Raw genomic sequence first — 13,606 nt, forward strand, 5'->3', positions numbered from 1 at the left:
CATTTTCTGTCTGCTTTTCTTTTCCCAGACTAAGCACACCAAATTCTTCTCTCATAGTCTTTCACTGCAGCTGTTATAGGCTGAGTGCATGTTCCTTAAACAGGAATGTCTGTAAGAGTACGTAAGTTCCTGATGAGGTCTTGCTGGAACATGGTACATAGCACACGCACTTCCCAGTGCCTGCTGAAAAATCTCTTCTTGCTCCTGCCTTGGACTTTTTAATGGCTGAATTACTTTGGCATCTTGCCATTTTCCTGTGATCAGCCAACATATGAACAATTTTTTTGTTCTCAGCCTTTCCAGGTGATGAGTTCTTATAGTTGATTTTTTTCTGTGGCTAGTCCGTATATATGTTAACCTCTGCACTGCTGAATTTAGTCCCATTTCTATTGCTCCAGTTTTTAAGTCCTTTTAATATGCCCCTGAACATCTCTACTTTGGAGCAAAGGAGCTTAATGAAAATATTAATCCAGTAGTCTTTAAAATCACTCTGAAGAATTATGCTAGTAAATTTCCTCTTGTTCAGTCCTTCCTGTTGAAAACCACACACTGCTTTTTGTGCTTTCATTTGGTTCACACCCACCTTAAAATCCCATCAGATACCCGTTTTTGCTAATGTTTTTTCACATGGCACAGTCTCATACACTTTGCTGAGGTTCAAGTGAATAAAAGTGATTGCATTTCTTTTGCCTATAAAATGAGAACTGAGTTATATGGAATTCATCTTCAGAATAATTTTCATTGTATGCCATCTGGTAAGAGACGTATCAAAATGTCTGAACAGTGGGCCTGGCTAATAAAGAGTGTGGAGGAACTTGATAGAGCAAGTTAAGGTGTTACCATAACTTTTCCTTGTGTATTTTTGTCACCAAGGTGGAGTATAAGAAGGATCTTGGAAACAACAGTGGCTACAGCATTAACTACTGTGATACTCCGCAATTCAAGAATGTGAGCAAGATCTCAAAATACACCAGTGATGTAAGTTTTCAGTACCTCTTGTGGTTTGTTTAAAGCTTACCCTGGTAGCTGCTGGAATTGCAAGTCATCTATATGTGTGTTTCAGATAAGTGTGCTCTGGGAATGATTATAGCTGATTTGTCTCTTAGGCTAAATAACCCCAGCTCCCTCAGCCTCTCTTCATTGGAGAGGTGTTCCCTCTGATCATCTTCATGGTTCTCCTCTGGACCTGATCTAACAGGTCCATGTCCTTCTTGTACTGGGAGTCCCAAAGCTGAATGTAACGCTTCAGTCTCACAAGAGCAGAGTAGAGGGGGAGAATCACCCCCCTCAGTTTGCTGGCCAGGCATTCTTTTAATGCAGCCGAGGATATATTCCAGGCTCCAAGTGCACATTGCTGGCTCATGTTGAGTTTTTCGTTTTCCATTTCTTGACAGGAAAGGTAGGCAGGAGTTATTTTACCAGAGTTAATGTCAGAGAGGAACACGTTTCATGTGTGAAAGTAATCAATATAAATAGTGATACTGCTTGTATCTCATTATACTGCAATATAATTTTGCTTTAAAATGCTTGCTCCCATTGTCTGAAGTCCAGGGGGAGTAAATCTTATGTCATACAGATGAGATGGTAGGGTAGTTAATTTGTCTTGTTGTTGAATTCCCAGCTTTGGACTTGGTGAAACCTGCACCCAAACAGACCATTTTTAGTAAATGATTCATTTGTTAATGTACAAGTCATGCTTCCTTGCAACTTTATTCTATTTCTGATGAAATAACATGCAGCCATAGAGTGTTGAAATATCCCCTTTATGTGGCATCCAGGTGGTCTGAAGAATATATGAATAACATCTTTTAAATTAGGAAATTCACAGTGTTCTAAGCTTTATTTTTTAAAGTACTGAGGTTGTCTGTGAACTTGTGGGTTTTTGTAGTAGTGCAACACTAGTATACCACAGCTGTAATAATTTGTTTCACTGCCGTAACACATAGAAATGCATGGAAAAACTAAATATATTTTTTCAGAGTATTTATGCTTTTTTTTTTTTTTTTTTTTTTGGTACAGCTTAAATACAGAGAAACCTACCAGAACCAAATGAAAGGTCATTATATAGGTATTGGTATGGACAAACGAATGTTACATGCCATGAAAGTTGGCAACTTGGCAAGCAATGTAAGTCTTTTTTAATCATACTTGAAGAGTTGTTGCTTTCTTTAATTTTTCTTTTTCCATAATAAAACTTACAGGAAACTTTAGATCATATTGTACTGAGGATCTAAAGGCTAGATATGTTGGGAAGAGAGGAAATTCTGGAAACCCTTTTACACTGATTTATACCTCACTGTGTGGGAGAGGCTAAAATAAGCAAATTCAGTGATCTGGCAACATACTGAGCTCCTTCAGTTTTCTTTGACATCAGTAGGATGCTGAAGGTTGCTTGCTACCCTCCCCCAGGGTCAGACCTTTGGTGAAAAAAAAAGCAGTCTTTAATGAAGATTTCTGGATTCCAGTTTAATTTACTGGGTTAGTCAAGAAGCTATTTCATTACATACTATTCCTTCAAGTACATTATTTACAAATCTGTAAGAAGCTTGAGAACTAAGTAGAAAGATAAAAGAGATGTGTCATAGGTGGAAGTTAAGTTAATGCTCCCACTGTTGGCACTGGATTAATTGAGGAGCTGAAAAAGAATCAATTAGTGGCTAAACTATGCAAATAATTTCATTTTCTTTGTCACTCACGACATTGAAATTACTTTGTTTCCTGCATTTAATATTAATATTATTGTTTCTCCTTTCCTCTTGACTGATAATTATTCAAACAAATGACAGCCTAAAAAAAAAAAAGAATGATTTTTTTTTGTTCTCCCTGTGTTTCAGATAGCCTATAAATCTGATTACAAACATGACGGCGTTGACTACAATTACCCAGCTACTCTCACTCCTTCATATCAGACAACAAGGAAGTTGGTCCCTTTGAAAGATGTAAATAATTTTATGTTTTTCTTTTTCCATGCCTTGCATGGCTCATCATCGCTCTGTAGGAGAGATTGTGATGGATTGCATGTGTCAAATGATGATTTAATCATGGAAGCAAACGGCCATTGATAAAAAAAGTTAAAGTAAAAAGTGCAAGTAGTTAAGAGGGCTCGGAGGAATAGAAAGTGCTGCCACCTCCTGGCGTTGGTTTCAGCTGAGCACAGTGGGGCAAAATAGTTCTGCCCCATCCCTAGTCTGTTAACTTCTCACCATCCTGGACAGAGTCAACAGCAGCATCAAACACTGAGAGGACAGGGAGACTTAGACTTCTCCCCTTTTGTGAATTTCCCCAAGACAGGTGTTTGTCTCTGAAGGGAAACTAAGGGGCTACATAACCTTCTTTATGCCACTGATTGGTGTGAGAGAGGTACACACTGTGCTTGGATTTGAGATTCTGGTGAAACAATGTGAATAAATTTGTGTACTGCTGTGGCTATACATGCTCTGCAGATAAAGGGAGGAGATCAGACTTAAGAGGATACCATACTTTCACCTCACAAGCAGTAAAGTCTTGGTTGATCTTATCTAGCATTAAGAACCTAACCTGTGTCTTACTTAGGACCACAGTCACCGGGCATTACTCATGAAAATTGTCAGGAAGAGAGCAGCACCTCTACGGGGCATTTCAGATTGCTTAAGGTGTATATAACTGTTGAAAACACAAGAAACCAAGGGCAAGATGCATTACAGAGGCCATCAACATTGTATGAGATGTATCTGGGCCTCAATATTCCTTCCAAGAAAAGGATGATAGCATGAAGACATAGAATTAAGAGCCCTGACATCTATGAGGAAGTATTTGATAAACTTCAAATATAAGATGTGCAGTTGCCTCTTGAGCAATAATTCCAGCTTTCTCTTTGAAAAGGTTTTAAAAAGTTAGAGTTCATTGTTTGATTACTTAGTGTGTGAGAGAATTGTATTCTTAAAGACTTCAAAGTAAGCATGTTAGTCGTCAATAAGCAGAGAAGCCCTGGAGCTGTTTCCAATTTGCCCAGAGAAGTTGTGGATGCCCCATCCCTGGAAGTGTGCAAGGCCAGGCTGATGGGGCTTTGAGCAGCCTGGTCTGGTGGGAGGTGTCCCTGCCCATGGCAGGGGGGTTGGAATTGGATGTTCTTTAAGGTCTCTTCCAACCCAAACCATTCCATGATTCTATGATTCCATGATTCTATAGAATTGTTTAGTGTAGCACTAAAGCCTTAGGCAGCAACAGGTTTGAAAGAAAGCTTCTCCATGATGTGTTATCTTCCATAATTTGGGGCTTTGATATGTTTCTTTTTATAGTTTATTATTGCTGCTACCATGTTAATGTATTAGAAATTTTGTGGGCTCCAATCTACAAAACTCTTACCACATATGGAACTTCTGTGATTACTGAGTTTTAATCGAATAATTAAATACAATGCATAAGAGAGTTCATTTGCTCTGTACAGAGTTGCACTGGACAGACCTCTTTATAAAAGAAAATTATAACTGTCAATTAGGATAGTCTGATAAAGATAAAAATAGTCTGAGTGATGGTTGGAGATGTCAGTTGTATAGAAATGCCTTGAGGGACCAGCTGAAACTGCACCTTTTTATGAATTTGTGGTTTTGAGGGAAAGGGGTTGTAAGTGAAGTTCATTTTCAAAGTGGAATAAAAATTATGACCTCAGACTAGGAAGTTTTCAGAGCATTAACTACAGATCTCATCCAAGAGATCCTGACATTCGTCTCCTTCTCAACTTATTATGGTTTAAGTTATGAAAATTAGCTAACAAAATTTTGTCTACTCAATCTCTCATTTTCCAGCCTGAAAGTTTCTTCCTTTATTAAATTTATTTATTTATTTATTTATTTTAATTTAGGTAAACTACAGGCAGAGCATAGACAAGCTGAAGTACAGCTCTGTTGCCAGTACTCCACAAATTGCTCAAGCCAAAATAAATGCACAGCAGCTCAGTGATGTAAGTTCTGTCAACATTGGCCATGTTTTTTATTAGAATTATGAGATAACTTTATTTCACAGCATTTGTAGCACTTAAGTGTTTTTATTTTTGACAGACAACCAGCAGATTTACAAATAAAACAAGAATACAAAAGGAATGAAATTACTTCAAAAAATGTAACAAACAATACCACTAAATACAGTATTGTCTTCCATTTTTAACAATTGTATTAGTGTGCTTTGTTAGTGATTTATCTTCTGTGCATTTTTTTAATCAGATATTTGCTGCTTACAAACAATCAATAATGACTCTATTTATAGAATAACTGTTCTAATCAGTAGTACCCAGGTGAAAGTTATAATTAGCTTTTCACACCCAATATATTTGTCAGCTATGACTTTCACTATCATATGGCACCAATAACCTACAATTCAACAGCAGTCAATCAGTGTAACAGGCATATCATTTAGTGAGTTAAAAATAACTGAGTTTGGTTTTGATTTTTTCAATTTATGACAGCTGAACTACCGAGCCCAGTATGAGAAGACAAAAACAAATTACACTCTACCTCAGGATGTACCTCAGCTAGTCAAGGCGAAAGCCAATGCTGAGTTATACAGTGAGGTAAGTCAAGTGTTGTGGAAATACTTGTATTTGTGATGCCATTAAAAGGGAGAAATGAATGTACAGATGATGACACTGTTTCTGGAAGTGGTTAGCATTTACAGTCTGTTTTTACTAAACAGCATGAGATATAGGAACCAGAAGAGAGAGGGCATGCAATTTCAAGTACATGGAAACTGACAGACATTTTTTCCAAGATTTTTTCCAATGATTTGAATTTGTTTAATATATCAGTGATCACTTCACAAAATTAGCTGCTTCTGTGGTGGTATTCATATGAAAAAAAACAATATTTATTTCATTTCTAATAACTCAGAGGAAGTTTTTGCAATGGAAATGAAGTCCGTGCAATGAGTCACAGTGACTTCAGTGAACTTCAGTCAAGGCCACTGTTGCTACTGTTCTTCATTCATTACTATATATAGAGATTTACTTAGTGACCCGGATGTTAAAATAAAACACTTACAGGAAAGCTTTAACCTCTATTTAAATTGTTAAGTAATTATCAGACCTGCATTGTAGATAATTTTGTGGGGAAAAAGCCCAACAGATGACCAAATACAAAAACAGAAAGAAAAAGAAGAAAACAACAACAACAAAAACCTCCAAATGTATTACTGGTGTGACTTATTTTTGAGCCAGCTTAATAATTCTTCATGGTTTTGAGTTGGCATTGCTGCAAGTTTTTCATGGCATATTCATACAATTTATTCTACGCCTAAGTTACATTTGAGTCGCATTTGTGTTGTGGAGAAACGCTCTTTTTGGCTATAATGTGTTGGGATGCATGCTCAGCATTAGATATTATCAAAAATGTAAAAAAAAAAAAAAAAAAAAAAAAAGCTACATCCAGAAATCAGAGGTTCATGGATGTAGGTGTATGCATGCAAGCATACTTGATCCTGATCTAATGGAATTTAAAGTGGAACCTTGAAAACAAGTTTAAACAACTAGTGCTTTAGCTTCCATTGACTTCCAGAAGTTAAACGTGATTTTCACATCACTAGCTCTAGTTTGGCAGTACGATGGGGGAAGAAAAATCCTGAAATGTGTAGTGTGATGTCTGAAACATGTAGTGTGAACAGCACCAGCTGTTCATCCCTAGAGATCAGCTGCTATTAATCTACAGTATTTGCATATTTAGACAAAACCACGGACACTTTTGGAAACCTTTCCCTCCTCCATGCCAAGAAAAAACAAGAGCTATGCATGCAAAGCTGGTGCAAGTTCTGGGGTTTAAAATGACTCTAAATTGCAAGATTAAAACTCTTGATTCAATCCTAGCCAATTAATTAACACAAAATGATAACAAATTGTGATTTAATAATGTTCTAGTTTGTGGGCAGAGAGTATTTATACTTGTTTTTTGTTCTTAGTCATTCTCATGCTCATTTGAAGATCTTGTGTGTTCATGTGTTAGTAACATGTTCCTGTCTTTCCTTTCTCAGATTAAGTACAAAGAAGGCTGGGAGAAGAGTAAGGGCCAGGGCTTTGAAATGAAACTTGATTCTCTGCCTCTACTTGCTGCAAAAGCTTCAAGGGATCTTGCCAGTGATGTAGGTTACATTTAATTACCTAGGAATTATTCTTTACATAAGTTACTGTAGCACAGGGAAATAAAGCTTAGCTCACTTCATCTGGGTGTTTAAGCCCTGCGTTCGGCTGTCATGCATTCATCTTTCTTAAAGGCAGATGAACAGCTGGAAACTTTCTCAGACTCCGCTATGAAAATTCACCCTCTGAAATTATTATTTTTTTGAATATGTGTATGGAAGGAAGCAAAGTTTGCAAAAGGACAATGGCTCAATCCTCTCATAGTAAAATTCAGTGTTTTGAATTATTAGCTTCAAAATTGCTGTTATCATCCACTGCAAAGGGACTGTGTGTTTCTTTAGTCTGTTTCTTTAACACAAACACATGCATAGTAAAAAAATATATATCCAAACTAACTATTTTTAAACAACTTATCTCACAATTCTTAGCCTCTGGAGAGGTAGAAAAGGAAGAAACTTTGCCTGTAGTTGGAAAGTGTTCAGCAATGAAGATGATTCAGAAGTCTCTTAAGAATGGAATAGAATACAAGAGTTTTCTTCTCACTCAGCTGCTCTCCCACTTCATTAAGAAAATCAAGTCTTGGATTTCTTGCTTGATTTTTACATGATTGGTTTTTTGTCATTTGGTTGAAGAACCAGATAATTTAGCTATTCAGAAGACTTAAAGTCTGTAAGCACATACATGTCAGAGGAGTAAGCCTTAAAGAATAAGGTTAAAGACAACGTAAGTAATACCAACCTTGTGCCTGTGGGAATTTCTGAGAAAGTCTGGGAAATGTGAAGCGATGAGATGCAAATCAGACTAAACTCTTCTAAACTTTGACCACCCAAATCGTCAGTGAAAAATATATTGCTTATCTCTGGGGTAAGTGAAAAATGTTCTTTGACTTGCAAACTATTTTTTTCACAGATTAAGTATAAAGAAGAGTATGAAAAAACAAAAGGAAAAGCAATTGGAACCAAAGATTCAAGACTTTTGCACTCTCTGCAGGTGGCCAAGATGAGTAGTGAGGTAAATTATTTATTTCCCTTACTCAAAAGGTGTTTTTCGTAATTATGAATCTTTCAGCAACCAATACCTGACCTACCACTGCTACTGATGTTTAACTATAAGAAATGGAAGCCTTTGACAGAAACTGTTTTCCTTCCTCAGTCTGTTAATGTACAATGATTGCACAATATTTTTGTTCCCCTAGGGAATTTTGTGTTGATGATGTCCTAATTTCAGAGCAGGAAAATAACATCATCCTATTAAAACCTCAGTATAACCACTTCTACATGGAACTTTCAAGCAGATAATAATATATTGTAAACTATGATGTACTGTAACAGAGAAGGTGTCTCTAGAGACTGCAAAATTAATTCTGCCAGCTGTTTTATGGATTCCTCATAGGACCTGATTAAAATTTTTTTTCCTAATCTGGAAACAAACAGGACTGGACATTTAAGATAGACTTGGATTTGCAATGCACTGATACAGACAACTTATTTTCATTCTTTCTGTTTCTAGATTGCCTACAAAAAAGATTTTGAGGAGAATAAGACCCATTTCCATCTGCCTATGGATATGGTAAACCTGAGGCATGCTAAAAAGGCCCAGGCACTTGCTAGTGACTTGGATTATAGGAAGAGACTCCATGAATACACAGTGGTTCCAGAAGATATGAAGACAAAATGGGCCAAGAAGGCCTATGGATTCCAGAGTGATGTAAGTTTGTATGTACTCCGCTTATGTATTACAAGCAATATGGATGTTTATAAACTTTTTTTCAGAATTTGACGTTCTTATTTCACGTGGACACTCCTTGATTTGCACTATGACTTTTTAAAATGTCTTCAAAATGGTTTTTGAAACTGGCAAGTGTGCACATGTTCACATGCAAACATTGTACCTGTGTCCCCCATGCTAATAAATGTCCTTTTCCCTCAACAGCTTCAATATAGGTCAGACTTGATGTGGATGAAAGGAGTTGGGTGTATTACAGAAGGAAGTCTTAATATACAACATGCCAAAAATGTAGGAGATTTGGTCAGTGAGGTAAGCGGAGTGCTCAGCCTTCTGTCTGTTGTTTGTTTAGAGGCTTATGCATGCTTATTCCACTGCATCATGTGGAATAGATAAGGAACTCCTATATCAAAAGGACATAATTTAGATATTCTACAGTTTAGGAGATCCTGGAATCAAGGTTAAAAAACAATTTTCCCACTATATGATTATTAATTTCTGTCAAGATTGTGAAGCAAAAGTCCCCGTAATTGTGCTTTCATCTCTTTTCATTCACGTACCCATTTTGCAGAGCAGCATGGAAAGGAATCAGAATTTCCTACGTGATGTGCTACACGTAGTGTGTAGAATTCTAAGGAACGGTGCTGAAAAATTAGATATTTGACAGCCATGTTTGAAAATTTTCTTGCTCTTCAGCAAATAAGGGCTGTGACTTTAGTGGCAGTTTCAACCTGTGCTACTTTTCATCACTTTTCCCTAATTCATGGTTCCACACTGCCATTAACCTTATGGAAGTACACTTCCTCAGCTGCTTAGCTATGGTTGAGTTGTTTCACTAGTGCTGGGAAAACCAGAGGATAGAAGAACAAATAAATTAGGGGAAGTTTGACAAGAAGGTTAAAATCCCACTTAGTGCTGGAGGAAGGAACGGAAGCCAGTTAGTTACTGGAAATCACACTCTCTGATACCTTGGGTCTCTGACATCCTCTCACTGCTACTGTAAAGGGAAAAAAAATACATCTTAGAAACAAAAGAAGAGCAGCAACTCTCAGATCCAGTGTCTTGCTAGAGATAGACTGACATCTGCTGCTGTGGTGTGCTGTAGTAATAATCACTTCCACAAATACTTAATCCATAATGATGTGCTTTTTCATTTCAGTGCTGTGTAAGGCCAAGAGATGGCTGACAGTCATTTAAACTGGAGACTGGTGGATATTTTTTAGAGATCTCTTACCTGGCATTTTGTCATTTCTTTGCAGAATGTCACTACGTTGTGTTCCATGATATGTGACAAAACATGCCGATTTTAATCTGTCTCCTTCCCTTCCAGGTTCCTAAAATACAGCGATGAGCACCTCTTTGAAGTTCTGCATGCTTTTTTAACTTCTGTTTTGTGTTCCCCTAGGAAAGTCACAGCATAAACTGATCTGTTCGCCCATCAGTTCAAACAGAAGGATTTCTCTCCTGAAATGCCAGATAATGAAAAAATGCAATTAAACCTCTCCTAGGTGGAAAGCCCCACCTCCTTGTGGAATTGTTAGAATAGGAATTTGACTAAAGTATGCAAGAAGTGTTTGCCTGGTCTCCCCTCTTATTCTGTGGTCTTGAAATGATGTGCTGAATTACCTTGCACTGTCTCAAAGACAGATAGAAGTGCTTAGCTTGCTCTGAAATAAGTGATGCAGAAGACTTGGGCAGAGGCATGGATACAAAAAAGGCCTGATCCAAGGGCTGATGAAATCAGTGGAAGTTTTCCTCTTTCTTTAGTGTGTCTCAGATGTAAAATAAAATGGAATAAAAGTAAGGGAAGTCTTATTTAGCAAGCTAGAAATATTAGTCTGTATGCAAATTTGTCTATGCAAGTAGATTTCATTTAAGTGCTGGTACCAGAGGATGAGTGGAGCAGGATGTTTCTTTCCATATCCAAGACCTGAACCTTGTGTTGAGCTCTCATGGGTGTTACTCTCAGTTTATGGTGGGGAAGATTTTGAATTACAATTAATTTCAAGACACTGAAATTTCCCATTCTAATTTAACTGATAAATTACGAATGTCTTGATAACTGAAAAATAGCTTGTATGTTCTGTGATTTGAACACCACATCCCTATGTTTGAGAAGTTTCATGTAAGAAAATGAGATAATAATATTGACTGCGTAGCTCACAGGCTCTCATGGGCCCTGACTTAAGACAGCCAGTTTGTAAAGAGCACCTTTCAGTCTGATTGCAGCCAAGATCTTGTAAGATATGTGGCAAGTACCTCTGCCACCAAAGATTATCTCTGCTTGCAGTGTCAGCAGCAGTGCGTTAGGCATGCTCTCACACTAACCTCCTTGCCACTGTGGTCCTCTCAGCAGGAGACACTAGCAGAATATATTACTTGGAAGCTTTTTTTTTCTGATAGTAATGCTAAAACTGCCTTGGGAATTTGCAGCAGACTTCTGGTTCTATTGGTCATATGCTTTTTGAAAGCACTGAATCTTTGGGAAGATAAATATTATAGCAACTTTTGTGTAACCTGCTTTAATTTGATCTAGAAAAAATACAGACAGAAGGTTGATGCTCTGAAGTTCACCAGTGTGGCGGACAGTTCTCAGATCAAACATGCCAAGAAAAGCCAGGAACTGCAAAGTGATGTAAGTCCTTGACCATAATTTTCTCTTTGCAAGTAGTTTTCTCATGATGTGGTCATTCCTGGGATATATACACTGAGGGTGGGGAGAGGAGAGGAAGAAGAGCTCGTCATGAAAGCTTTCAACCTCTGGAAGTTCTTGAGATTTATTTCTAAGTGTTTTATTTGTTGATTACATGAATTCTCTCATTGAATTTTCTGAACTAGAACAACAGTTGCCCCCCAAAAAACAATGGGAACAGAAATTTGCAAGCCAGGCTTCTCATAAATGATGTCAGTGGCCAGAGAAAGAGAGGTGATACCTCTACAAGACAGCCTTGGCAACAAACTTGTGAGTGGTGCAGGCAGGATTCAAGTATGGCTGAAACGTGTTCATGAGAGGTTGCCTGAATACTCCTGGGACATTAATATCATCTGCATAAAAATTGGCTATCCATGAGGAAGTAAAAGGCATGAAGTATTCCCAGCTGATCCTCAGGCAGTATTTCAAAACAATGTAGTAGCAGACAGCAACTCTCTTAAGTTCCCAAAAGAAGGGGAACCTGGTGTTACAATTACTGACTGACTAATATTGTAACAGAAGTGACTTTCCAAGCTGTGGGTTTTTTTATTTATTTATTTTTTATTATTTTTGGTGGGGGGGGTTGCATTTTAATGTGCTGTTCCTTGAACTGAAGATACAGTCAGCTCCATCTACAGTCAGAACTGAAGATACAGGTGTTACATGAACAAAGCATTATTGCCTCATGATTTTTTTTTTCTGGCAACTACCTTGTTTCCTTTTTTTGTTCCTTTGCATCAAGAAAAATGCGGCACGCACTTGGATGAGTGCTGTGTGTCTCCAAGATAACACCAATGTGAATCAGAGGAGAGCGCTGGTCTCTTGACTGCTATTATTTATCTTCTGTGTACTGGATAATTCTACCTTTCTGAATGTGTTGAAGCTCGAATAGTAATGCTGAATTTAGGGCTTTATACTAGGACAATCTATTTTTTTTCCTGTGAGATATAAGAAATATAACGCTTCATGAAATGGTACATCTTTTCATAGCTTTTCAATAGCTCTGCCAACAGCTTTATGGGGTTCTGAAACAGAGTAGCTAACTTCTCTGTTGAAGTTGCTCTGGGATATAAGATAGAGATGCTTGCTACTTGGATCATAAAAGGGACCTTTATATTTTTATTTAAATGCTGGAGTATTATGTCAGCAATTATATTTAGGTCACATGTTTTCTCTGCAGATTGAACTGCTTGGTGTTCTTCATTTTGTGACCAAAATTCACTGTTTTTATGTTCTATTAAACTCTTTCATTCCACCTAAAAAGTAGCTGCAGTTTAATATTGGATGAAATATATTCTTGCAGACATTTTGTATGGGCTGTGAATTAATGTCAGCTTTATAGCCAGTTAAGTAACTAACTTTAGGAAGAAGAATTAAAGCATCCTGATATGCATGTTATTTCACTGCTTCCTTGAAATTTAACCATGAGTAATTAGGCCAACTTGGCTCTGTGGGTTGGCTTTTAAATTCAGACTTGACAAAAAAAAAAAAAAAAAAGTCATGAAGCTGAAGACTAACTCACCAAATAAATTAGCCTTAACAAATTCTTGAATATTTGGAGTGTTTCAATTGATATTTCTTCAAAATTAAGCACGGGCTGTTGTTTGTTAACCACACTTGCTTTCTGTGGACAGGTTGCCTACAGGTCAGGAAAAGAGCAGTTTCTTCATCAGTACACCATCACAAAAGATGAGCCTTTCTTCATACTCGCCAAAGCAAATGCTGCCAATATCAGTGAGGTATGATCAGGATCAGATCCTTACACATATAGTTGATGGTCATGGAGTGTATGATAGTCTGATACTACTTGAGAACTTCCGCTCTAACTATAAAATGAATAGAATATTATTGATAGTAATAAAAACACTGTATTATTGTCATCTCTTCAGAAACTGTACAGAAGTAGCTGGGAGCAGCAGAAGAAAAAAGGATTTGTGCTTCGTCTGGATGCTTTGTCATTCTTGACAGCTAAAGCAAAGAGGGATCTGGCAAGTGATGTGAGTATGGACTCTATCAGGGTTCTTTATCTGTAGGACAGCTGAAGGTCCAGGGTGCTACCAGAGTGTTAGGGATGTGTCACATCTGTCCCA

The 13,606-nt window shown here is 37.4% G+C and overlaps 1 protein-coding gene across 1 annotated transcript in view; it reads left to right on the top strand.

The window, feature by feature from the left end:
* NRAP (nebulin related anchoring protein) overlaps positions 1-13,606 on the top strand; it is a 50,207-nt gene that overhangs the window by 13,732 nt on the left and 22,869 nt on the right. Inside the window, exons 12-23 of the mRNA XM_035547732.1 lie at positions 874-978; positions 2,020-2,127; positions 2,835-2,939; positions 4,841-4,939; positions 5,441-5,545; positions 6,994-7,101; positions 8,009-8,110; positions 8,609-8,806; positions 9,032-9,136; positions 11,361-11,459; positions 13,151-13,255; positions 13,406-13,513. Coding sequence (XP_035403625.1) covers positions 874-978; positions 2,020-2,127; positions 2,835-2,939; positions 4,841-4,939; positions 5,441-5,545; positions 6,994-7,101; positions 8,009-8,110; positions 8,609-8,806; positions 9,032-9,136; positions 11,361-11,459; positions 13,151-13,255; positions 13,406-13,513 — 1,347 coding nt within the window. The remainder of the gene's footprint in view (positions 1-873; positions 979-2,019; positions 2,128-2,834; positions 2,940-4,840; positions 4,940-5,440; positions 5,546-6,993; positions 7,102-8,008; positions 8,111-8,608; positions 8,807-9,031; positions 9,137-11,360; positions 11,460-13,150; positions 13,256-13,405; positions 13,514-13,606) is intronic.

This window comes from Cygnus atratus, chromosome 7 (assembly GCF_013377495.2).
Source record: "Cygnus atratus isolate AKBS03 ecotype Queensland, Australia chromosome 7, CAtr_DNAZoo_HiC_assembly, whole genome shotgun sequence".
Taxonomy (NCBI): Eukaryota; Metazoa; Chordata; class Aves; order Anseriformes; family Anatidae; genus Cygnus; species Cygnus atratus.